The sequence below is a fragment of the Nothobranchius furzeri genome, chromosome 12 (genome assembly GCF_043380555.1).
Source record: "Nothobranchius furzeri strain GRZ-AD chromosome 12, NfurGRZ-RIMD1, whole genome shotgun sequence".
Taxonomy (NCBI): domain Eukaryota; kingdom Metazoa; phylum Chordata; class Actinopteri; order Cyprinodontiformes; family Nothobranchiidae; genus Nothobranchius; species Nothobranchius furzeri.
The window spans coordinates 26,387,820-26,414,309 of NC_091752.1; the positions used below are offsets into that span (position 1 = coordinate 26,387,820).

Below are 26,490 nucleotides of genomic sequence, written 5' to 3' on the forward strand. Positions count from 1 at the left end.
AATTTTTTTCATTCATCTTTAGCTGTGAATGAAACAAACTTCATTTTTACATATTTTAGTAACATTTAATTTACAAATAATTTATTACACGTCCACCTCAGTGGACAGCATGCATTCTGAACATGAAATATGTTGGCTTGACTTTCTGAAGTCCAAATGGAGGGGCTCAAATGCAATAGTCTTCAACAGCTGTGCTTAATAGCAAAAAAAAATAAAAAATTTTCAGTACCTGTCCACTGTAGTGACCATTATGCAACAAAGGGTTAATATTAATATAAATCTAATCCCCCTGGGATTAAATGCCTCCATCTAACGTGAGAAGACCTCCTCCAATCGTTTACATTTGAAGTGACACTGAAAGTTGGAATTGGACAACTATAAATAAAGACACCAACATAAACAAGTAGGAAAATTCCTGCACATGCAAAGATTTATACACATTCTGTCAATAGAACCACATTTGTGTTATTTCAGTGCTCCACCCTTACCTTCCATTTCAAAAGGAAGGAGAGGAAAGAGGAAGAAAACAGTGATGTGTTTAATGTTAGTTACTTAACGTTTAAACTGAAATTTGAACAAAAACAACTGCAGGCTTTGGCTAGACATTAAAAGGCATCCTAAAGTCATGTTGGCTCATGCAGTGGACGTAGTCTAAAACGTCTGGCATGCAGCATCCACTTCAGTCTTCATCCTAAAAGCTTCAGAAGAATCAAGTCTGTCCAGTTATGAAACTGAGCAGAAACACTGATTCAAACTAGATGCTCTGAAACGGTGTGATCATGTTGTATCTCAGTGAGTGAAGAAATCCAACAAGATGTAGAAAATTAGGAGAAATAAATCAGAAATTACAGTGTGTACAGACCATACTGTAAAAGTTTACGGAGATTTAAACAAACCGGTGGTTTGATTTCAACCCCCAAACCAGCTGTTTAAGCTGAGATCGCACTGGGCTGGGGCCACTGGTGTCACATTGGAGAAACAAATTAGTAAGAAAATTTAGGAATTTTCAGTTAAACTGGTACTTGCAACACTTTTGTGTAAGATGAAACTACAAATAAACTATAGATTTCAAATCACATTGAAGCTGCAATAGCAAATCTGCAAAATAAGCTAGCACGGAAAACAAATGAGCTCTAAACATTTTTTCATGCTTCTTAACAACGTTCTAACATTGTATAGCTATAAATATATTGTAAAGATAAAAAACAAACAAATAAATAAATACCTAAATATTAGACTTTTTTTTCTCTTTGAAAATAACTGTAAAATGTGGGGTCATCTTATAATCGGGGTCTAAGCATTTACACGTGCTATTTGTCTGGGGTCATTACACGCCCGTAACAGCAGAGGGCGCCAGGCTGTATGTTCTCAACAGAAGAAAATAAATGGAGAACAGAGGTCTGGAGCAGAGTGGACCGAAAGTGGGGCAAGTTAACAAGCTATAAGGCAGAGTTACGTGAATTTTAAGAGGATGGTGGTCAATAGGGAGCCTAAGTCACTTCCGCATCATGGGTCCCCGGAAGAACGAAAAAATGAATGCAAGTCAACGGGGCTAAAAACGCTATTTTCTAATCTGCTTTGCCTTACGCCCTGGATCACACATATGTTGTACTGTCATTTAAATGAAAAGTAATGATGGGTGTTTCGACCACACCAGTCAGGTACTTTGAGATTTATTAGCTTGTAAATGTTTGTAAATAGCATGACTAAAAACTAGAAATCGGCACGTTGCATATGTGACATCACCACATAATTTCCTCTCCCCTAGCGCAGCTGCTACTTACCAAATGACCAGATTTATGGTGGTTCTTTCCTTCTGTGAGAAGTTTGCTGAACTTATAGTCCTTTTCCCTCCGTTTTCTCCGTGTCTGGTTTGATTACGTCACTTTCGTGAAGCGCATTTGTAGTCCTGGACTTAGTTTCAGACAAAACCTAAAATAGTGTTTCACCCTGTTCGAAAATAAGCGCGTTCTTGGTATCAAAATGTGTCTTTAAAATTCACGGGCATCATATGTGAAATCCATGGCACATAACAAGCAGAATTAGAAAATTGCATTTTTAGCCCCGTTGACTTGCATTCATTTTTTCATTCTTCTGGGGACCCGTGATGCGAACGTGGCTTAGGCTTCCTATTCAGCAGAGGCACCAAACATTGCATACATTGGATAGCAGTGAGGATGACGTTCTGGGAGGAGTCGGCAGGTGTAGCGATCTGAGAATGAGAGTGAGTAAGTACAGAGAGGAAGAGGATGTCTGAATAAAAGCTTCACATGACTTGATTTCATATGTCATTAAAGTTTTGATGATTTACATTAAAATTGTATATTTTTCTCTGTATTTGTTCTCAATTTTTCTATAAAAATTGTTTATTTAAAAAGTAACTTTTTGGTCTTGGAAAGGGGGGGATCGTCTTATAATCGGGGTCGTCCTATATTCGGGTCAGTACGGTAAACAAAGTGGTACTCTTGCATTTGTCTAAAAACCTTCACCAATAACATGTTTCTGACTGAAAGCAACTATTGTAACATCTGGTTGTAGGTCTCGCGGCACTTATCTGGGTCCTACATTCATTACGCACTCATGAATTTAACAGAACACCACTGGTGTGAGAGGTTCTCCGCTCAACAACATCAGAGAAGGAAAAATAGCCAGCTGATACCACTTCCCAGGGCTGTACAGTGCAACATATATGTCAGACCTGCAATGAAAAAAACTGTGCTGTAAACTATTTTCAGGTGTAGCACTCGTGCAAGTTACATTTTCCCCAGAACTTCATTGAACAAATGTAAACTACTTGTTTGGTTGTGTAAGGAAGATGCAACAGGCAAAGCCATGGCACGCCAATATGCCAACTAGTGGTTGTAGTCTGTTGTGATAGTTTTACCGTGTCAACATAATTACGGTTATATTGTACTACAATTTCCACAATGCTTGCGTGTTCTCGCCCGTTTGCTTTTATACGGTGTACGCTTGTGCTTCGGCGGAATTGAGAAAATTGGAGCAGTATTTCAAACCTTTAACAGAACAGAAAAACAAACCATGCCAAGAAGAAGAAACAAAAACACAACCTGCACCAAACCAAGGTACATCTGAGAAGGGAAAAGATTATAAGTACAACACAGCAGCATTGTGCCTGAGCGAGATAATTAAATGATCATTTGTGAAATTATTAGTTTTTTGTTAACGGGAACTAAACTTGCACGTATTGTACCTGATGAATGTTAAAGTGAGCACGCTCATTCTGGGATGTGTGAACGTTTTTTTGAGCTCCCTCTCCCGAGTAGATCTACTGTTCCTCCACATCGAGAGGAGCCAGTTGAGGTGGCTGGGGCATTTAGTTAGCATGCCTCCTGAATGCCTCCCTGGTAAGGTTTCCTGGACATGTAGAACTGGGAAGAGACCCAAAGGAAGATCCAGCACATGCTGGAGGGACCTTTGTCCCTCAGCTGGCCAGGGAATGGCCTGGGATTCCCCTGTTTGAGTGGCCCAAGTGGCTGGGGAGAGGGAAGTCTGGGCCTCTGCTTAGGCCGCTGCCCTGGCGACCTGACTCCAGATAAGCGGAAGAGAATTTATGGATGGCTCTCTCTCCGTTCCACAGCTAAAACCTTTGCAAAAACATCATGTTAACCATAGACTTCATAAAAAGTAAGACTTCATAAAAGTGGCCGCCATAGGAAGTAGCGGTTGTGCAGTGTCTACACTTCAATGTCTATGCTGTTGAGGAAGGACCTCTGTAATGAACAAATTTACACTAATTTGAATGAATGAAAATGTTCTTTTTGAAATTACACTGACAAATAAGCACGTATGAAAATAGTTCTTGTGTTTTCATTATGCACTATTAGTGTTTGTCAGTGTGTTTAAGTTTTATAAGAACTACTTTTGGTTCTTAGAGATTGTAAAAGTTTTTGGTAACACTTTACAAAAAGGGTCCCTTCATTAACAGCACTTAGTGCATTATTAAGCATTAACAAACAAAGGACGCCTATATTAACAATCCCGATATTGTTAATTATTAAGTGCCCTAAACTCATTAGCTGCCAGCCGTTATCTGAACAGAAAGACCCTGACTGCCTGCGTTGTTGAGCATTTTCACTGTTTGTTGAAGAGTCACAGAATATTGTGCTCGATGATCACGTAAACACCAGAACTACCAAAAGAAAGAGTAGACTAACTTCTTGCATCAGGATGAATCAGCGTGTTTATAGCCGTTTTCATTCTTTCACAATCTGCTGTCGAAGTGTGAGCTGCAAAAGGTTTTTCGGTTTGCGCCTTGCCTTAGGCATACTGGTGTAGATCGTCTGCTTCATGATCGTGTGACGTGCGACACTCATGGGTGAAAATCAACTGTAGAGGAGTGATAAAAGGTGCGAGAGCTCGTTCCCACGCCCGCCCCGTTAAAAACGCAATTGACGGCTTCAGTCGTCAATGACAGTGAGCAGTTGAATGCGTTAAGGAAAGATCTGCTTAGTAATGCATTACCTAATATTAACTTTAATATTAGGCAGTTGTACTTATTAATAATACCCATTTAATTGTTTATTAATGCCCAATAATGCACTAACATTAATAAAAGGACCCTTATTGTTAAGTTTTACTGAATTTTTATGCTGGTGCGGCATGTTTTTGTTCTGTGTCATAAAACCAACAACTTTTGCAGCACTTGTGCTATAAGCTAAAAGCGTTAACGTACAGCCCTGCTTCAAATTTAGGACAAACAACCAGAGTCCTTAAAAGAAAAACACCATTTAAAGTCACGAACAACAAAAGATGTTTGGACCATGAAAACGGCAACTGGTGTTTAGCACTATCTTGTTTTCACTGTATTTCAGGTTCCAGCAGGTTCTCGGGGAAGATACCCGAGGAGAGGGGTGAGTGTTCTGTGGCGTGTTTGCTCTCAAAACCTAGCTTGTTCTGTAGATTTGCTATTGATCCTTTGCACCTATGTCACTTAATCACGTAGGTCTACCATATTGGGTGGCAAATGCATGTAATCAGTAAGCAACACGAGTACTAAACAAGGGGAAATTTAGAGACAGATTTTTTTTTTTTTGCAATCGTAAGCATCCCTTTAAGTGGTTCAAGTCCAGTTCAGTTATCAGAGGAAGTACGGCACCTATGCATCAGCTTAGGTTCTCTCTGCAGCTTTTCACTGATTTAAACAAGTTGCCAACTTTGCCTACATTCACCCCGCTGGATTTATAACATGTAATGAACAGCGGCTCACTTTACACCAAAGCTGATTTTGGATCCCTACCAATGTTTGTTGCTGGTGGAGTCACTGGGTTCAGCTGCTGCTCTCACATCGGGATGAGGCAAGATATCTCTGAACAGTGACGCTAATACTAAATAAATGGCATAATTTTAACACACGTAATCCTACACTGGAGCAATAATATTGTAAATAATTATGTCACATTTCACTACAGTGGATGGTACCGCAGCTGTAACAAGAATGTCATGCAACATTTCTTGTCACAATTGACCTCAGTTACGCTTCTGTTTCTCAACAAGTCTCTACTTTTTATTACACATTTTAAAGCACATCATACAAAGTTCAAGCACTGAACTAATCTTGAAAATGCCACGTTTAAATACTACCCAAGGAATTTTATTGTTTTTACCAAGCTTATTTGAACCCTTTCCTTTTTACTTATACACAGCTTCGGTTTTTAAATCAAATTGTTCTGAAAACATAAAGAAAAGTTTTTTTTACACTTTTTAAAATGATTTATTTATTTGTGAGGGCTTTGACAAAAACTGTAAACCTCACTTGAATTACTTAAGATTTTTTTATGATTTTTTTTTTAGTATCAGAGTAGGTGTTTTGTCCAGTTTTAAAAGTCTGATCATCATTAAGGCCCTTAGTTTGAATCACACAGACATCTTTAGGATTGCTGCGAGTTGGTCTGCTCACACAAGAACAACAAAAGCAGGCAGGAGAGAAGAAACAGGAAAAAAATGCATCCAGGCTCCCATGCAGGATATCAGACTGTACTCTCATGGACATGCTTGGCTGGCTGTTAGTGCCAGAGCCATGCAGAGGGAAGGTTGCAGCGAGCAGGCAGGCATTGGCTGGGCATCACTTCTCAAAGGAGATGAACACTCAAATGCTGCTCATACTTTCGGTATTAAGGGTCTAAATTCACTTCAGAGGAAAAAAGGGACAGAAATGGTTGTGTTAAGTCAGAGATGTGTAAAAGCAGCTTTGATAAATGGCAGCTGTGGTAGTGTGAAGGAGGTCAGAGGGTCATGCTGGGTGTCAAAAAAAAATGACTGCACAGGAAATCAAAGAGCCAGACCTGGAGAGGAGGTGCACTCATTAGAGCGTCAAGAGGTGCAGCAGCGCTGAAAGGTCAAGAGCTGAGCTTCATCTGTAGTTTCCATTTTTAAGTGTTTGTGTGTGTGTTGCTCATTTTTTTAAAAAGTGGTCCATCAGCGTGCAGATAGCAGCAGCAAGCAGTAGGTGGGGAGGGAGGTAGGTTCAGGCTTCACAGGCCACATGCCAACAACCTGAGTACAGCATTGGAAGTGTTGGACTCCAACACCCCCCCAGCAAACGTACCTTCCTGAGCCATTGCGGCCGTGCTGGTGGTAGCAGCAGGGCTGGTGTGCTGCCGTCCCACTAGTGGACAAAGAGGGATTCAGTTTGGCCGTGTAGCCAAGTTTTTCTTTAACTCGTGCTTAAGCCTGTTGCTTCCCTAAAAACTACTTTACTCCGACACCAAACTCCTTTTTAATTCAGGCAAAGTAAAGCATGATGGGAAATGTCTGCACTAAAGAGCCCAGACTACAAATTACATTAAACACGTAATGTTTTGTTTATGGAAAAGAATTCAGAGGTGTGGCCAGCCTGTTGTCTTCATCCGTCTTGGCTTGTACAAAGTGGTCGACATTAATCCACTGGAGCCGCTTTACTTACATGCAGACACGTAAACAGAGCCAATAGCATTAGGCCATCATCCAGCCCACAAATTGGATGTTCACTCACAAGCCCTCAGTGCTTTCAGCGATCAAACTGCTTACAATGATGAAATCCAAGCCTAACGCTGAACGTGTGAAGCGGAAACCGTTCCATTAAAGAGAGAAAACTGAAGAATGGAGGAAGAGTAGCAGAACAATGCTGATATAAACCAGTTAGCAAGTATAACCAGGATGCAAAGCTCACCTGAAAAGTTCCTGGTCACCAGCAACGTAGTGAGGATAGCTCCCTAAAGATGTGATAAAAAAAAAAGCATCATGAATGGGTTGTTGATCTATGCCAGCCGTTCGCAAATGTTTCAGCTTCAAGTGTCACGACATGTTAGCTGAGTTTTTGTGATAATTGTGCTAAAAAAATGTAACTTCAGCTATTGTTTGTAATTTTATATGGAGACTGGCTGTGTAGCTGTGACCCACAGCGGGGCCCTGACCCCACCACTGGTCTATGGGAGCCTTTTGAGTCGTGGCTGCACTCACTTTCAGTTTCCTCCTGGCGTTGAACTTGCGCAGACATTCAACGGTCTCTTGACGATGCACCACTGAGGCCACAGTGGAGCGTTGCTGCGTGTAAAAAAACAAACGTCACAGATAAAATTTCTTTCAAGCAGACGAAACAAACTGGTGAGATTATAAAATGGAATTTAACCAACCAGCAGGTTAGAATGTAAAATGAAAAATAGCAGCTATGCTACTTATTTTCAATTATTAGCCGGCTTTGGTTGTTTTCTTCTTCTCAAGCAAAAAAATTAATAAAAAAAAAAAAAAAGAAGAAGTAGCCATCATGGCAGTAACCTTGAGGATTAGAATCAAAACAAAAAACTTTTATAATTAAATCTTAACTTTGCTTGAAAAGTCAAATATTTTACTATAATAGTTAAATAAAAGCACATAAGCTGGGCTGATCTATGTCTTATTTGAATAAAAAGTGATTAAAAAACTTCATTGTTACCTGAAAATGACTAAATGTGGCTGCTTTCATTTAAGATAAATTAAAAGATTTTGTGATGTGATCAAAAAGAATTAGAAAACTACTGTTTATCAGAAATGCGTGGGATTGAACACAGCATCAGTGTAGGACTGATCAATAATACTGACAGAAATGAGAATGAGAGGATTTCTTCTAAAGAGGACAGGTGAGACTTACGCAGACCCAGGGGTGCTTCAGGGCTTGATCAGCGGTGATTCGTTTGGCGGGGTTAATCGTTAACATTTGATTGATCAGATTCTTGGCCTCAGGGGTCACTGTGTCCCACTCTGGAGAAGGAAACTAAAAGAACAAAACTTGTCATCAAAGCCATTTAATCTACACACAGAAATATGTGTCCTTCAAAAATCAAAGATGTTGGTTTTTTCTTTCAACACAAGATTGGAGTGTTAACTGTGTGAAGTGCCTTGAGACGACTCGTCGTGATTTGGAGAATTTATTAGCACTGTGAAAAATAACGCATTAATTTAGTTATTTAATGTGAAATGTTTAATGCATTTGTAGCACACTGGAATATGTTCCATATATTCTGTTTATTATGTTCTATATATTCTGTTTATTTCATTAAGGGTTGAACAATATAGGTCTCAGGATATATATATATATTAGTTAATCTACGATGTTACCAAGCCCCCACAATGCGGCTCAAAAACTGAGTCCAACCCGGAAGTACCAAAAATTGCAGTTCCACCCTCATCCGCTGGGGGCTGGTGTCAGAAGCGAGCAAATCTTCATCGACTCCCATGTTAAAAATACCAACATGTATGCTGCTGGGAAGAAAGCAGGAACATGCAGCAGTGCCTGGCCCGGGTTCGGGGGCCTCGGGTAGACCTTGGCTCCTCTGCTGTCCCATCACAGGTGAGGGGGAGGTCCAGGAGGGGGAGGACCCAACCTTACCTGGATGTCCCATGTCTTATATATTCTGGAAGTTGTGCAAATGCAAGGATGGGCATAGATATTCTGCTGGGGTGGGGCTGGGTTGGTGCCCTCAGAGTCCATGAGGCTCTGTAAATCTGCTGCTTTGGGCCCTGGCAGGATGGGCTGGGGTCTCCATGCCCTGGTTGGCAGTTTGAAAACAGAGGTGTTTATTGGGGCCAGTAGGGGAGCTGGCTCCCTGGAGGGCTAAGCCCAACCAGCCATTCCTCCCCATGCCTGCATATTTCTCTCCTCCTGCTCCCTCACATCATCACACAAACATACACATAGGACCTTGGGGGGTGGACAAGTCAGGGAGTGTGGGTATGGACCCCATTTCCGCATTCCTGTGGCAACCTGCCCCCCAATTTTATTTGCACCTCATACACTTCCACCGACGACATTCCACACAAACACACACTTAGGGCCTTGGGAGTGAGCACATTCAACAGCACTTGGCAGGAGGATTTCTCAGCCTCCTCCCGAGTGCCGGTGCCCACTTCCAATTTTAAAATGCACTTGGACACCGAGGGCTGTGGGTGCAAGTGGGGTGGTGCGGTGGCATCCGCTGGCATAGGCCAGACAATGCCCGCACTGCCCGCTCACCACAGCCATGGAATACACCTCATCAACACACAACACTATAATGGAGCAGGCGGAGGGAGACTAGGGGTCTTAGCCACCTCTGTTGTTGCTAGGCTTCCTGGGGCCCTTTTCAGACAGACATTCTGGAACATTTGCGGACAATTCAATCCGGTTTTTAACCGGAACTGTGTTTTCAGACACACCACTTTTGTACCGGAACTTGTCCTTTCGGCTGCGTTCACACAGCAGGGAAAAGTTCCAGATGTCTGACGGCGGCGGGGGGGTGGTGGGGGGAGAGAGAATCGGACTCATGTTAAGAAGAAGAAGAAGAAAATATCATTTCTATAGCGCCTCTCAAGATAAAAAATCACGAGGCGCTTAAGCATAATTCTGCCCACACAAAGATGCATAGAAGACCTGGATGATGAAGCTCAATGGTTAAAGGAATCACTGAAGCGGTGTGAAGCGCTCTGTTGCGCGTCTAGGCAGTACCGTAGGAGGCGAGCTGCCGTGGTTCGCCGCATGCTACAGCAGCGAGCTATCTAGGTGCGCACAGCGTCCCCCGGTCCCCTCCTCCTCCCCCTCCCTCTTGTCCGGAACTTTACCTCACTAGTCTGAAGCAGCCACCCTGTCCGTAACAAGTCCGGACCTGTTACTAGGGGCTTCGTCCGGATAAATTCCGGAACACGTTATCCGGATGTTTGTATTCAGACAGAAAGGTCTTACGGACAGAGTCCGGAACATTTCCGTTTTTCATGGCCTGTCTGAAGGGGACTTTGGGGTCTTAGCACACCTCTGTTGTTGCTTGGCTTCCTGGGGCTGGAGGCTAGGAGGGAGATCTGGCCATCTGGTTGGGGTCTGGGGTGGTGGGTTGCTGTGCTCGGCGTTGGGCGGGGGTGCCCGCTCATCAGCACCCCAGCAGAAAGGGTCAAACTCTGGTAACCGGTGATGGTTGTACCCAATGTTCAGCAGTACCGGGACCAGAGTGAATAGGGTGTGTATGGGGAGCATGAGTGGGTGTCCGGCATGCATTTTTGTAAGTCTTTGGTTGTATGTGTATGTGTGAGCATGAGGGAGGGAGTGTGTGACTGTGTTTGTGTATGACTGTATATGTCAGGTGGGGCCTTTGACTCCTCCCCTCTCCTGGGACTTCTTTTGATGATATAGATCTTCGTCCCCCCTCCCCCTGCCACACCTGGTGTGGAGTGTGGTGCCTTGGTCTGCCTGAGTGTTTGTGGCTCCCGGGTCAGGGGGTTTAAGATTTTTGGTGTCTGCCTGATCAATCCAGGTGGCTGCCTGGTGGGGTCTGGGTCCCTGGGCTCTGCTGGGTCCCCGGCGGGGGTGGTCGCCCCTGGGTCCCGGGTCGCTGGGTCCCGGGCTCGGCCGGCTAGGGGGTGGGATGCTGCGGGCGGGCCTGTGGGCTTGCCGCTGATATCTCCCGGGACTCTGCCGGCTGCTGGTTGTGGCCCCCCGGGGCGATCCTCTGTGCCTCTCGAGGGGGGCGGGGGCCTTTCTGGTTGCAGTCTCCTTGGGGTTCCTGTGTTCTGGGGCAGCGCCTGGATCTCTGGGACTTGGAGCTCCCCCTGTCTCCTACACATCTTTGGGGGCAGATCTGTGGCCCCTCACACTCTCTATTGGATGCTCCTATAAAGAAACCTTACATAAACAAGCGTGTGTATACACACAGGTGCTCACATGGTGCTCTCAAAAGTATGGGCTTGGGCACGTTCAACACATGTCTTAAGGCTGTCGTTGCCACTACATGCACAATGATTTATTATCGTGTGATTGTTCAGTTAAACAATCTTTATTTTATATTTCATCATCAGGTTGACGCAGTGATAGCTTGCTCCTGATGTATTGTTGTGTGTCCCATTTTTTTCTGCTCTTCTCTTTCTGCAGGTCTAGAAGCAGACTCTTGTTCATTATTGTTTAATTTTTGTGGATGGAAACAGATGTTTTCCACCTGTTCTCCCCTCCCTGCAGCTCGGCGTATCTCTGTCTGATTGCGGCTTCTGTGTGCTGTGCGGGCTGCCGGCTTGTGAAGCTCTGGAATGGAAACCTTTCCACCCGGTTCTCCCCAGCGGCAGCTCTGCGCATCTCAGATCGCAGCGGCGCTTAACTGCTGTGCGGCTGCCGGCTTGTGGAGCTCTCGGAGACCTCTGTGTTACACTCGGTTTAACCCAGTGGTCAGCCCGGCGTATCTCTGACTCAGAAGCTCTGGTGTTGTGCACAGTTAACTCCAGTTGTAGCTAGGTTGCTACCTCTGTTAGCTTAGCCCCCACCTCCGCGTTAGCTTCAGGTTAGCTTGTAGCTAGTTCGACCGGGTGTCGTCAGTTGATCCCAGCCTTACAGCCCCACCCTAAACTCCACCTCTCTTCCCTTTTGTGGAATTGTCTGGGCTTGATGGAACCTGTGACACGATCAAAATGGCGGTGGTGGGCACCTCCCATTTAGCCTCAAAAACGTGTTATTGGAGCCTATGGAAATGAATTGTCCAGTATATATGTCGATGGATGTTACCAGTTAAAATGTTATCCATAATGCTTACTGGTGTTAAACAGAAAATAAAATGTTGTACTAGTCCTTTAAGAGAAGAAGAAGAAGAAGAAGAAGAAGAAGAAGAAGAAGAAAAGAAAGTGTTGTACTAGTCCTTTAAAAGGAGAAGAAGAAAGGTTGGACAAGGCCTTTTGAAGAAAAAAAATGGATGCTTGAGTTCTGAACTAGGGGCATTTTTCTGTTAATAAAAGTTGAAAAAGTACGAAGAAGAAAGTGTCGTCTGGCAGTTTGTTCAAAGGGGGCAACACATTTTTAAAAATTAAAGTAATTAATGCAGTTTTTAAAATTTTACGTAATCCGACACCTCTAACTCGTGAGAGGCTCTGAAGGAGGGGGCAGCATTGCGCTGATGATGTCTGACCTGCTGGAAATGATTAGAAGCAACAGCAGCAGCAGAAAAAGAGGAGAGGAAAAGCTTGCTAGCATGGACAATGCTGTCCATGGAGCGCTGTCTAGATCGGTACAAAGCAGAGCCCAAAATGGATATTGAACACTGTCCACAGTGGTGGTTGAAGAGAGAAGAAGCACATTCCAGACTGTCACCTGTTGCATGCAAGTACCTGTCAACCCCTGCAACCACAGTGCCTTGTGAGAGATTATTCTCACTCTCAGGTCACATCATTGGTGCGCTCCAGGCTGCTGCGTCCAGCGCATGGTCCATTTTCAAAGTGGCGCAATCAAAAAACTATAATTAACCCACGATCGTTCATGTCCGTACATGTTCTCTACTTTTTGTCTTATTTGTGCTGAAGCACTCTGCTACTGCGGAGCTCATCACCTGTGCTGCGGTGATTTCACCTCACTGACGCAGCATCGAAACGCGCTCTCCGCTTTGCGGTCAGGAGATCCCTTTGATTTGATCAAAAGTAACTGATAGTTTATTTATATAGTTTATTTATATAGCACATTTAAAATGCAGCATGGGAGCTGCCCAAAGTGCTGCACAGGCTAAAACAAAACACACCCATTACAAGGAGCTAAAACTAAGGATAAAATCTCAATTAAAAGCAGAGAAAACATGAATAATAAGAACACATTAAAACAATGACACAATAAAACACTAAAACGAGTCACTGTCTAAAAGCCAAAGTGTAAAAGTGGGTCTTTAAACGAGATTTAAAAACCGCCAGAGATGGAGCCTGCCGAACTCCAATGGGCAATGAGTTCCATAGCTTTGGGGCAGCATGGACAAATGCTCGTTCACCCCGCGATTTGAGCCTCATCCGCGGCGTGTGCAGCAGCAATAGGTCAGCCGACCTCAACGAGCGGGTGGGCACATATGGAGTGAGAAGGGCAGAGAGGTGAAAAAGTAATATTCCAGGCAGCAGATTTTCTGGAGAGTTTAGAGGAGATGCAGGAAGATGAGAGACAGACAGGACAGGAAAACAGTTAAATAAAAACAAGAAAACAAAACAAAGTGTTGAAAAGTAAAATGCAGGTAGATTTATCTCCACTACGCGTTTTTAACCAGTATAACGCAATAACTTATACACATGCAATATTTATACATTTGATACAATTCAGATCACCTTCAAAACTCTGTCACACACCCAGGGCCGTTTCAAGGCATTTTGGGGGCCAAGGCTAAACAGAACACCCCCACCCCCCCATAACTGGGCTCCCCAGAAGCCTCTGTGTAATCCAAACCCTGTCCACGAGTATCAGTTATACAGTGTTTGTGAAAAAAAGCCTCAGACATTACTGACATGTTCTAAGATCATCAGATGAAAAACTAAATGATCAGACATGCTGTCTCATCTGCTTCTTTTCTAAACTTGCAAAAAGTAACAAAACCATTCAAAAGCCACTATTTTTGGATTCTCTGAAAGTTTCCATGGAGTGTGTGACAACTTATTTTTTTCATTGAGAAATATAAAGTTGGAAAAAGTGTAAGAGCAGCCAGGCTAATGATCAGATAAATTGCAATTAATCATAATTAATTACAGAAAATTGTACGATTAATTAGTCAATTCTTTTAATCGACTGACAGCCCTAGTATTTATATAAATAAACTTTAATTGAATTGAAATAAAAAAACACCACTGAAAAGTATCTCATCGCCGCCAGCGAGTGAATGGGTGAATAACTGTTGTGTTGTAAAGTGCCCTGGGGGGTGCTAAGCCTCTAGAAAGCACAAATTAAAAAAATGAAAACATCTTATACTTGATAGTTGCAATATATTCAATTACAATATTGTATTAAGAAAATGGCCCCTTTACAGACCATTCTTACATTATAGATTCATTTTTTTCTATGAAACACTTGTTTTTAAACCATTTTACATCTAGATCAAATCAAACTTTATTTATAAGGCACTTTTCATACAGTTGATGCAGCTCAGAGCCTTACAGATTAAAATGTCCCCACTTCACCCTAATTCCCATCCCACCCAGCAACCCCCCCCCCACACACACACACACACACCTAGATGCAATAGTACATAGATTGTAGTAGTTAAAAATAAACTTGACCGTATCAAACCACAAAGTTCAACGCAAACGTTTCTACTCCTGTCACGATGAACTTAAAGCAGCATAAAAACTGATTTAGAATCAATCACTGTCAATCGCAGGAATTTGTCCTGTTCTTGTTAGTATAATGGGAGGTGTCTATTCTCTGGATTCTGACTGCAATCGTGCGGGCTTCTAGCAGGTATCCGAAGCTGTTCTTCACTAAGTATTGCTATAAATATGAATTTTGGCCTTTTATTTGAGTAAATGGATGTTTACGAAGAGCAAGAAGTAAAGATTTTCAATAACTTTCAAGCTAAAGCAACCTTTGTAACCTTCTGATGGTGCCGTGTACAGCATCCCTTCACCAGCTGGTGAGGAAGAGTCCAAAACACACTGGTTTTACAATAAAGAGGTTTAAAGATAAGGAAAAAGGAACATTTTAGAGGACATTGTAGGATTTTTAGGGTTGTAATTATACAGCACAACATTAAGTAATATAAATCCAATCTCGCAGACAAAATGTTCCTGGTGAGACGGAATGAATGGAACAGAACCACCTCGTTGACAAGATGCTGGAGACCGTCAAAGGTTTAAATCCTGGTTGAGGCCAATCGAAAATTAACAGTGGTGGTGTGTTTTTGTCCTCAGTCTGTCCTTCGGTGTTTCCAAATAAATCTACGAGGACACTCGCTGTCATGTTGAATCAATGGGTTTTAGGCTGACGGCAAAAGCGGAGCAGATGCAGCGTGAAAAAACAGAGAAAAACCAGGAGAAATAATGACTTACATCGTAAGCGCCAGCCTTAATCTGCTGGTAGAGTTTGTGTTGGTCCTCATCCCAGAAGGGAGGGTAGCCCACCAGCAAGATGTACAGGATCACACCTGAGAAACACACACAGATTTAGCACAGTGAACAAGTGTAGGAAAAGCAGGTAACTGCAAACATTTCCTAGTATAAAAAACACATCATTTCTGACTGCTGATTAAAAGTAAACCCTACACCCACATTTGGTTTTAGAGGCTCGAATAAAAACATTTTATAGGAATAAATACACAAAAACACACAGAACTTCTTTCTCATCATTTACTCTTTTTGCATTAAATTTCTACACAACTCTCATGGTGACCCCATGGAAGAAAAAGAACGAGGTTCGTGTCTGCACACTTTTACTGACCGCATGCCCAAATGTCCACCGGCTTGCCGTACGGGTCCTTTCTCAAAACCTCTGGAGACAAATATCCTGGAGTTCCAGCAAAACCTGTCACAACATGAACACACCCATGAGGAACTCCCAAATCAGCCAAGTTAAGTAGCTAATATAGCAGCAGAACCTAATCTTTAAATAATCAGACGTAACTATTTGTCTCTCTTCAGGTTGTTTTTTTGAGTGTTTCCTCAAATAAATACAGAATACAGTTATTTTCTTAGCCCTGGTAGATGTGGATTATTTAGTGCACTCTCATAAATTTAAAGGTCTGATTTATTAATATTTCTTCAACAAATTGCAGCTGCTTACAGATTTATTTTCCCATGCAGCAACACAGGTTCCCTACTGGAGCATATTTTGCTGCAGTGCATAAATATTGTGCAGGAAGTGCAGAGATTAAGCTTTAAATAGTTATTTTATACCAAACCAGGCCTGTTGGTCCCCCTGCACCTCGATGGCTAGACCGAAGTCTGCAAGCTTCACAGCTGCTCCCTTCATCTTACTGGCGAGGAGAAGGTTCTCTGGCTGCAACACACAGGGGCAGAGAGCTTGTGAGGATGAACCGCCGTCACTCATTCTGCTCTCATTACTTATCATGGGGTTGGTTTTCTTTTTTTTTTCTTTTTTTTTCTTCAGTAAAATACCAGAGATGAAAATTACAAAATTTTATTCACTATTACATAAAATGCCTGCAAATTAGTTTCATGTGAAATGAACAGAACACAGAAACCAGCATAATCATGTGCAGTAATGAAACCACACATTCAATCATCAGCGATAAGAACAACGCCTCCTTCCGGAAATGTCCCATCAGTCTGCATGACTGAATGAGCTGTAGGAGCAAGATGACGTCTACTGCATTAACACGGCGTGGTGAGGATGAGTCAAAGATTTCCCTCAGAGGAAGAAACCTTCCGTCTGGTGTCGAAGCATTTAATGACATTTTGATCATGTTCTATTAATCAGAACAGCAAAAAGCAAAGACTCCTCCTCATTTCTAAAGGACACGAGGGGACAGACTTTATGAAGTTAATCAGAATTCTATTTTGTTCAAGTTCAGTTTTTGAAAGATTCTTCAGTTTCCCTAATATGAACTTTCAAAATTACACATTGATACATAAGTCAAATATGCTCCTCTTTACACATTATTCAGCAATATGCTTCATAAACTCAGTCCTATAAAGCCATAAAGCTCCACAGCTTCCTGATATCTGACCCAAAGCCGTAGATTACCTCCACGGTGCTGCTAAAAAAAACCTCTATACCTGTCAAAATGATCAAATTCTAGATTAATTTGTAGATTAAATAATGACAATCAACACTATCGGTATCTCTGCTCGCCCTGTGAAAATGCCACGGCGTGGCACTTACCGGTCCCATTTCACTACTGACGCTGCTGTAAATCAGGCCTTTTTGTGAAGGAGATTCCCATAAGTCTTGTAAAGAATAACATCAACTTACTGGAAATTAATTTGATTAAATCTGTCATATTTGCATGTTCCACAGACATGTTTGCTGCAGGACACAGTCCGTCAAAGGAGGTCAGCGATGCACAAATATGACATTTCTTTCAGCTTCGTGCCATCGGCAGCTCTAGAGGGGGTTTGAAGTGGCAGATGTGACTGGAATACAATATCTATATAAAATAGCCACACCAGTTGCTACTCTATTATGGCACTAGCTATGCAACTATGCTTTTGTGCATTTTAGGGATTGTTTTATGTAATTTCGTCAGTCATTCGAGAACCAAAAGAACCTGAAAATAAGTCTGAACCTTCCTATAACTCCAGCTTTAGAGTTCTAACCCTGGAAACAGAGCTAAAGATGCCTTTTGCCTTCCCCTTTGGTCACATGACCTCCACCTGGAGCTGATTTGCTTTAGAAACACCAGCAACACTCAAGCTTGTTTATATCTGCAAACGAAAGTGCCAGGTGCAAAAGCAGGAGTCTCTGATGGGATCCAGAAAACAAACAGCAGGTGCTGCATCAGCGGCTCACACGGACGATGACCCCAACACCAGAAGTTCCAAACAAATGTTTCGTTTTAGGATTGAACCCGAGTAGCCATCCACGCAGAAAGTAAACAGGGATGGGAGGGCACAGAGATGTGGTGAAAGCAGCAGATAGACTGAGATGGATAGATGGGAGGGGGCATAATGAGCCCCTACGCTGGTGCTGCAGCAGCCGGGTGACCTCACCCTTCTGTTACCATGGCAACCTTGCCTGCTGCCACCAGCCACCAGTGTTCAACTCCTCTTCAATGATTCTTGTTTTCCTCCCCAAAGCATGTGGACTTCCCAACATGGGGGGAGAAAGAGAGGTGTGTTTGTGAGGTTGCATTTCTCCACGGCGCTCTTACTTTGCATAATTAGACGTTTCATAGGTTTATTCTGGAAACTGCCCATGGCACATTTTTCCTCTGGAAAGTTCTTGGAAATGCACAAGACTAACCTGATCTCCTTGTATGTTTTATGGATTTGTTTTTATTTGTATGACTCTTAAACCAGAGCGTCTAGGAAACGTAACTAGTGAGTTGCTCATATGTGCATCCAGTTATTAGTGTATTATTGTGTGTTATTCTCTAGGACGGGCCTTTGTTAGAAGATGTGTGAAACTGGAGGTTGATGTATAAAACTGCAGTTGTAAATAGTTTATTATAACATTTATTAAAAATTCCACACCAAAAAACATGCTAAATGTTTCTTATTGAGCACAACTTTAATATGACACCATAATACGAGCACTGCTGCTCTGTGACTCCTGGTGGTGCAGATTTATAATTATTTGACCAAAAAAAGTATATTGTACGGTTTCACAGGTGCAGAACTTTAATTTGAGGGTCAAGTTTAAAAAGTTTACATGCTCCAGTGCAAACAACATAAAGCTCATTTTTTTTTCTGCCACATTAAGATCCAAGTAAAAGAAGCACAGATGCAGAGATGCTGTTGGGGGGTACAAAGCTTTCTGTGAGGTAAATCGTCACTGGCTGTCATCTCACCCACCGACGTGCTATTAATAGCAGCTGGTCTGCTTTCGTCACTCCTCAGCAGTGCAAAGAGGAGGGAGGAGGGAGGTGGGGGACAGAAGAAAAGGATGAGAGGAAAGAGGGGGAACAGATGAAAAAAATACAAACCAAGAGTGATTGTAGATGTGGAGATGAAACAGGAATAAAGAAATGAGAGAAGGGGAATAAAGCCACTGACGAGAGTGATGACGCTTATCCCGTAAGTTGTTCCAGACGTCACGGCGTGACGTCTGCAAACTGCAATCTAAGACCTGTTGTGCATTTTCTCCGGAATCAGGCACCGGCAGGTCAGCTTCAGTGCAAGTTCCTCACCGGCGTAAGGGAGCTCACCTTGAGGTCTCGGTGGACGATATCATGCTGATGGATGTGACTGATGCTCTCCAGGATCTGACTGATGCAGTGGCTGCAAGAGACAGACAACAGACACTTCTGTCAAACCACAGCAGCGAGATGGGATGCAGACTTGATTCTTCCCAAAAATAACAAAATAAATAAATAAAGCAAGCCTAAGATCTCAATCCTTGCGTGGGGTTTTTATACAATAAAATGTGTTCGTTTTTCTGCATATATGTGGCATGAAAAGTGAAATAGAAAAGGGAAAAAGAGAGAGGCATAAACTTGATCACAAGACGTTTACTTTCCCACACTTTGCACGATGCAGATTTTAAAGCTTTGCTACAATATAATCACTAACAGTCTTAATTCTAGTGAAAAACATGTAAAAGAACCAAAAGATCAGGTCAAAACCAGGTGTCTAAGATCAGAAGATCTTAAGCTCATCTCCTTTGCCTGAAACAATTTTCAAATTAAAGTCTGAAGAAACATAAACTGTTTTGATACTTTGGCCACTTTGGCTTCCAACGTAATAGCCTGGGATGAGTCAAGTGATGTAAACCACATTGAGCAGATAGTGCTCTCGTGGAGAAATGTGAACTCTAATGGAGGTGCAGGAAGAAATTGTTGAGTGCGAGCTGTTGGGAGTCCAAACCCGGGTGGAGGATGTTTATTAGGCTGTTGTTAAATGTTTAAAAGCATGACTCCAACCAAAGTGGTGTCAGCAAATGAGAGCCGTAGCATGAGGTGTGACTTTAGATGTAAAGACGCTGAAGTTTGGCTGTTTCTTGTACATCTCAACCAAAACAATGATTTAAAACAATATTCCACAAATAAAATTAGAGGCCATGATTTTTATCAGCCATGATAATTGGCCCCAAAACATCGGCTGCACGTATCGGCCATCGGCTGACCATGACTTCTATATATCAGCTATGTTAAAACGAATATCGAACGACCTCTAATAGCATGTGACCAGATTTGTTGCTGAAAGGTGCTACAAGTGAGAATAATGTGAAATAATAAAAAGGTTACACTGATTTCCTTCTCAGGCAGCTGAGCTGGTTGTCAGTTTTTCTCCTTTTAAGGAGGACAAACATTTACGCCATCTTTGTTTACAATCTGTTCTGCCTCCAGAACCAATCATATGTGAGCCTGCAGGGTTGCCAAGTCTGTGTCGGCATTTGTACTTCAACACCAGTGGGCAAAAAGCAGCAGTGTTGTGGAAGCCAGTAAAAGGTGCAACCCAGAAGCAAAATCATGTTTGTTTTACTTTAATATCTGATAAAGAAGGCTAGAGGCTAACGCTGAACAAACAATGCTAACAGTGAATTAGAAAAAAAAATGTCGGAGTTTTAAATATTTCAAGCTACTTTTCAGTTACCAACAACTTGATATTATGGTGAAATTTTTTTATTTACTTATCAACTTACTGGGTATGACTCGTCTTCACTTGTCATCTAGAGTCTTCTGGCGCTGACCCATAACTGGCAACCATTGCTCAGAGCAGACTTGTTTGTTTTGATGCATGAATGGCAGTACCCACATTTGGCCAGGGTGCCATTCTTACTTCTTGCACCTTTAATGATCGAGTCTAAAATCATTCTATTAAGCAAACGTATCAAATCTTCTGAACTGGAAGACACAATCTGGGTAGAAAAATGTGTCTGTGTTGTTTCAGGTCTGGAGTTCAGCTAAAGGTGCAACTATTCCTTTTATAATAAATTAAAGTAGACAACAGCATAGTTGAAACTATTCCTTTTATAATAAATTAAAGTAGACAACAGCATAGTTGAAGACAGGGTCAGCAGCAGAACAAAAACAGCTGTGGCGTTGTGTCCAAATTAGGGTAAAAATGAACTCATGTTCAACCTGATCTTCCTCCTCTCTCTCTTTAACAGTGCTTCACTACTTTCAACATCCACAAGGCAGACTACTTCAGATGAAGTTTAGCTGTTTTAGGGTAGGTTTTATAAACTTTACTCTTGTGATCCACACAGTTTTTCTAGCCCCACACTGTAATATTCAGCTAGAAACTGCTGCGACCTGTTTAATCAGGCAGGCTGTGTTCTGCAGAGCAAAAACTAACAGCGACGTCTGACTATAAACTCGAAAATAAGGTTTCAACACAGGAACAGCTTTGTTATCATTTATTCATGAAATTAAATTTAAAAAGCCTGAGCCACTTGGTTGGAAATAAAGCAAATACCGGCACAGCCAAAAAACCCAAGCGCCGTTTCTGCTACATAAGCGCAAAGTAGATTAACATAGATTCAAAACGACTGGACGTGTGCTTTCAGAACGTTTCTGCTTCGACGGCTTGAGCCTAGGAAACAGCTGCCACCAAAAACGGCTAAAATTATGAACTACAGTGGGGCAAAAAAGTATTTAGTCAGCCACCGATTGTGCAAGTTCTCCCACTTAACATGATGGCAGAGGCCAGTAATTTACATCATAGGTACACTTCAACTGTGAGAGACAGAATGTGAAAAGAAATCCATGAATTCACATGGCAGTATTTTTAAAGAATTTATTTGTAAATCAGGGTGGAAAATAAGTATTTGGTCACTTCAAACAAGGAAAATCTCTGGCTCTCACAGACCTGTAACGTCTTCTTTAAGAAGCTTTTCTGTCCTCCACTCGTTACCTGTATTAATGGCACCTGTTTGAACTCATTATCTGTATAAAAGACACCTGTCCACAGCCTCAAACAGTCAGATTCCAAACTCCACTATGGCCAAGACCAAAGAGCTTTTGAAGGACACCAGGAAAAGAATTGTAGACCTGCACCAGACTGGGAAGAGTGAATCGACAATAGCCAAGCAGCTTGGTGTAAAAAATCAACTGTGGGAGCAATTATCAGAAAATGGAAGACATACAAGACCACTGATAATCTCCCTCGATCTGGGGCTCCACGCAAAATCTCATCCCGTGGGGTCAAAATGATCATGAGAACGGTGAGCAAGAATCCCAGAACCACACGGGGGGACCTGGTGAATGACCTGCAGAGAGCTGGGACCACAGTAACAAAGGTCACCATCAGTAACACACTACAACGGCAGGGAATCAAATCCTGCAGTGCCAGACATGTTCCGCTGCTGAAGCCAGTGCATGTCCAGGCCCGTCTGAAGTTTGCCAGAGAGCACATGGATGATACAGCAGAGGATTGGGAGAATGTCATGTGGTCAGATGAAACCAAAGTAGAACTTTTTGGTATAAACTCAACTTGTCGTGTTTGGAGGAAGAATAATACTGAGTTGCATCCCAAGAACACCATACCTACTGTGAAGCATGGGGGTGGGAACATCATGCTTTGGGGCTGTTTTTCTGCTAAGGGGACAGACGACTGATCCGTGTTAAGGAAAGAATGAATGGGGCCATGTATCGTGAGATTCTGAGCCAAAACCTCCTTCCATCAGTGAGAGCTTTGAAGATGAAACGTGGCTGGGTCTTCCAACACGACAATGATCCCAAACACACCGCCCGGGCAACAAAGGAGTGGCTCCGTAAGAAGCATTTGAAAGTCCTGGAGTGGCCTAGCCAGTCTCCAAACCTCAACCCCATAGAAAATCTGTGGAGGGAGTTGAAAGTCCGTGTTGCTCGGCGACAGCCCCAAAACATCACTGCTCTCGAGAAGATCTGCATGGAGGAATGGGCCAAAATACCAGCTACTGTGTGTGCAAACCTGGTAAAGACCTATAGTAATCGTTTGACCTCTGTTATTGCCAACAAAGGTTATGTTACAAAGTACTGAGTTGAATTTTTGTTATTGACCAAATACTTATTTTCCACCCTGATTTACAAATAAATTCTTTAAAAATCCTGCCATGTGAATTCATGGATTTTTTTTTCACACTCTGTCTCTCACAGTTGAAGTGTACCTATGATGAAAATTACTGACCTCTGTCATCATTTTAAGTGGGAGAACTTGCACAATCGGTGGCTGACTAAATACTTTTTTGCCCCACTGTAAATACCTAAAAACACAACATTCACACTGTTAGGTTTTACTCTTGAAAGATAAAACAGCAGATTCGTCATATATTTAAAGGCTAACAGCAGCTTTTGTGTATTATGACCAGTACTAGTGTAGGAAGTTACCTGGCATCTGCCTCGCTGTAGTATTCTCTAGCAACAATATCCTCAAACAGCTCTCCTCCTGTGACACTGCACAAACACAAGCAGAAAACGTTTATTTGATCAAAAGTTGAAGTTTTAGACTGAAAAACAACATGCAACACAGCTAAATATCTAAATACCAACAGCTAATCTGTGACAGCATGTGCTGCTTATTCATGTTTGTGGCACTGATTTGTACATCTTTTTCAACTTGAGGCAAATCTGCACAACAAGACATTTAAGTAAATAACTGTCATGCCTCTTAACAATGTTCTAACTTAGTGTAGCTATAAATATATTGTGGAGATTCAACAAAACATGAAAAATAATAATAAAGTCGTTTTCTCGCATTAAACGTCAGCCAATAACACGGCTTGGTCCTTCAAATTAAGTGCTTGCCCCGTAATCGGAAGGTTGCAGGTTCGATCTCCGCTCAGTCTGCCGCTGTTGTTGTGTCCTTGGGCAAGACACTTAGCCCACGTTGCCTGCTGGTGGTGGCCGGAGGGACTGGTGCCGCCAGTGCTCGGCAGCCTCGCCTCTGTCAGTGCGAACCCAGGGCAACTGTGGCTACATTGTAGCTCATCCCCACCAGTGTGTGAATGTGTTCGTGTTTAAAAGCTAGCTCGTTTTACAGATTTGCTTTAATGACAACTGGAGAAATGTATTAAAGTTGAACGTGCTTAAATCCATCAACTATAAAGACTTTATGACAAATAAAATCTAAGCAGATGAAAGAAAACACGGATTAAAATGTCTCAATTTGTTGCAATTTTATTGAGCTTTAATGGAGTTTTTATATTAACTATTCTCAGCCACTGATTACAGGAAGTAACAGATATTTTTGCATAATAATAAAGTATTAGATCACTTACAAAACATGGAAGTTAAAAGGCTTCAGTTCTGTGAAATTTCAGACTGAAACATTTCATTGTTTGATAGAAGGAAGTGTTTCTTTCACTGAGTACTTGTCTTTTAACTGCGTTCACATCGATATCTCCATTAAACATCTTTGTGCTGTTATTTTTAAACAAGGCTGAAGTAGATTGTGTGTGTGTGTGTGTGTGTGTGTGTGTGTGTGTGTGTGTGTGTGTGTGTGTGTGTGTGTGTGTGTGTGTGTGTGTGTGTGTGTGTGTGTGTGTGTGTGTGAATGTAATTCTCTCACAGGTCAAAGACGAGGTAATGGAAGCCTTCCTCTGCGATGCTGTCGTGCAGTCGCACTGAGAAACACAGACAGAGTCTTCAATTTAAAATCAGCCATTTGATTCAGATGACACTCTTCGTTTGAATTAGCTCCTGGAACTATTAGGGTCTCTGTAAACCTGTTGCAGCACAAGCGTTTGAACTACTATCTGCTAAAGTGTTTAAAGTGTTGAAATTCCTGATGATATCTTTGTTCAAGGAATCTCCAACCTAGACACTCAGATAAGTGAAAAAGATGCTGCTGGGGGAAACAGAGTGAAGAGTTGAAGAAAACAATAAAAATGGATAAAAAAAAGTGAAACGAAAACATGCTTATTCTTTTGATGTTTAGTGTGGCTCACACTGGACAAGTCATGACAGGAAACGGCAGTCATGCCTCAAAGAAACGCTGTCATTTCCTTCCTTTCCTGGGGACCACTGCCCTTTTTTTTTGCCTGAATCTCACTTCAGGCAGTTGACAAGACTGACAAGTTGGGTTTCGAGTAGAAACTCTTATCGAAATAAGCAATCTATTAAAGATTAAGCTTTATAGATTCAGGGACACAAAGTGCTCAATGTAAACACAGTGTTGAAGGTGGGACTCATGTCACCTGCCTGGCTGAAAGCCAGCTGCTCTATGCAAATGTCCCACTGAGAAACACAGCAGGTAACTGACTGATTTGACAATCTTCAAGGGCTAATTTGCAGCAGAGTTATTATTAAACTGCACCAAAATGAAAGAAGATGTGGCTCCACCTTAAAGGGAAGCTGAGAGTTTTCACATCCACATTGGACTAACAGAATGGACTTTTTTAAATGCACCTTCTTTTCTCTCACTATCTGCTCCTACTCAGTTGTCAGATTCACAGGCTAATGATAAACTGGTACAAAAGCAGCCATCAAGTTCAGCTGGTTTAATCAATTTGCACTCCATTGTTCACAGCTGTGCTCACAGCAACAAAAATGTAAGATGGACACAGCAGGCAAGAAATCGACAGATGTTTTCTCAAGAGCGAGCTGCAGGTCTGTGGATGAAGAACAAAGTCACTCCACATCAGAAGTATTGAAATTCAGGATTACATTTCTAAGTTAACCAGAGACATTTTGTGCTTTTCGGACCTGCACTGCAGCAATTTATTTGACAAATGATTACTTTTCTCATAATCAGTAGGTTTCAAAGTCAGAAAATTTAGGATTTCTTAATTTATTACAATTTTTTCATAGAAACCATATATTTTACTTCTAATTCACCGAGTTTCATATGCATGCTGAATGTGAAAATAGTCTACCCCTATTTCCTGTATTAGTTGCCAAAAGAAAATAGACCGCAAAATAGTTGAGTCAGAAAAAGGCAGTCAGATCTTACACTGTGAATTAGTGTTCATGGACTCACCCATCTTGGCTCACACCAGAAGGCTGTTATTGATTTAACATCCAGGAGAGAACAGAGCACTTTTGGGCTAGTAGCATTAGCAACTCCACAACATGGCAAAACTCGTTCAGGCTTGTGCTATTAGTGGAGAACAAACATCAATGTTGCAAAGCGAATGGAAGCAGTGGAAGAGTCGTGTTGCTATTAGCCAATCAAAAGAGATATGTCCAAATGAGTAATACTCCAAATCCTGCTGCTTTCCATTTTAGACATTGGAGCAGTTGAGATCACATGTATCTTATAAAGACACTTTGGAATGATCCAAATATCTCTTTAACCTACAATTAAAAAAAAGTATGATTCTGATCAGAAGACAGCTTGGATGTTAGTGGTTATTAAAGAAAAAGAACTAAGAAAACACTGAACAGTTGAGACTTGGTGTGTCTACCAGCCAAGTCTCAAAATAAGCGAAAATATCTGAGTTTGCTGAATATTTTACCCTAAATATCTTATTAGTTTATCTAAATGATCACAGATGCTCCATTAAAGAGATAATGTGCAACATTTTCATATTTTCAAATCACTTTCTCGAGCCAGTACGGGCTAAAAGTGAAATGTCACTCAGACCTCCGCTGCCCCCTGTGGCCAGAATATTGCACTTGCAACTTTAAAGTAGCGGGCTGCCATCTGTTTGACTTAAAAAAAATGTCAGTCTGCTTCCAGCTTCCTGCATGTTATAGATCGTGAACACAGCTGATTTGTTTGATTTTGTGATGA

The 26,490-nt window shown here is 42.0% G+C and overlaps 1 protein-coding gene across 28 annotated transcripts in view; it reads right to left on the minus strand.

Moving 5' to 3' along the window:
* Positions 1–26,490, minus strand: part of camk2g2 (calcium/calmodulin-dependent protein kinase (CaM kinase) II gamma 2) — a 95,052-nt gene that overhangs the window by 16,686 nt on the left and 51,876 nt on the right. For 16 of the 28 annotated variants that reach the window (XM_015944645.3, XM_015944641.3, XM_054750231.2 and 13 more), the window contains exons 4-13: positions 24,325–24,379; positions 23,145–23,210; positions 19,041–19,113; positions 16,108–16,210; positions 15,653–15,736; positions 15,265–15,359; positions 8,126–8,248; positions 7,459–7,542; positions 7,169–7,211; positions 6,566–6,625 (exon numbers count right to left, since the gene is read on the minus strand). In XM_015944645.3, coding sequence (XP_015800131.3) covers positions 6,566–6,625; positions 7,169–7,211; positions 7,459–7,542; positions 8,126–8,248; positions 15,265–15,359; positions 15,653–15,736; positions 16,108–16,210; positions 19,041–19,113; positions 23,145–23,210; positions 24,325–24,379 — 786 coding nt within the window. The remainder of the gene's footprint in view (positions 1–6,565; positions 6,626–7,168; positions 7,212–7,458; positions 7,543–8,125; positions 8,249–15,264; positions 15,360–15,652; positions 15,737–16,107; positions 16,211–19,040; positions 19,114–23,144; positions 23,211–24,324; positions 24,380–26,490) is intronic. The other 12 variants (XM_015944649.3, XM_015944648.3, XM_054750234.2 and 9 more) reach the window with 1 other exon arrangement.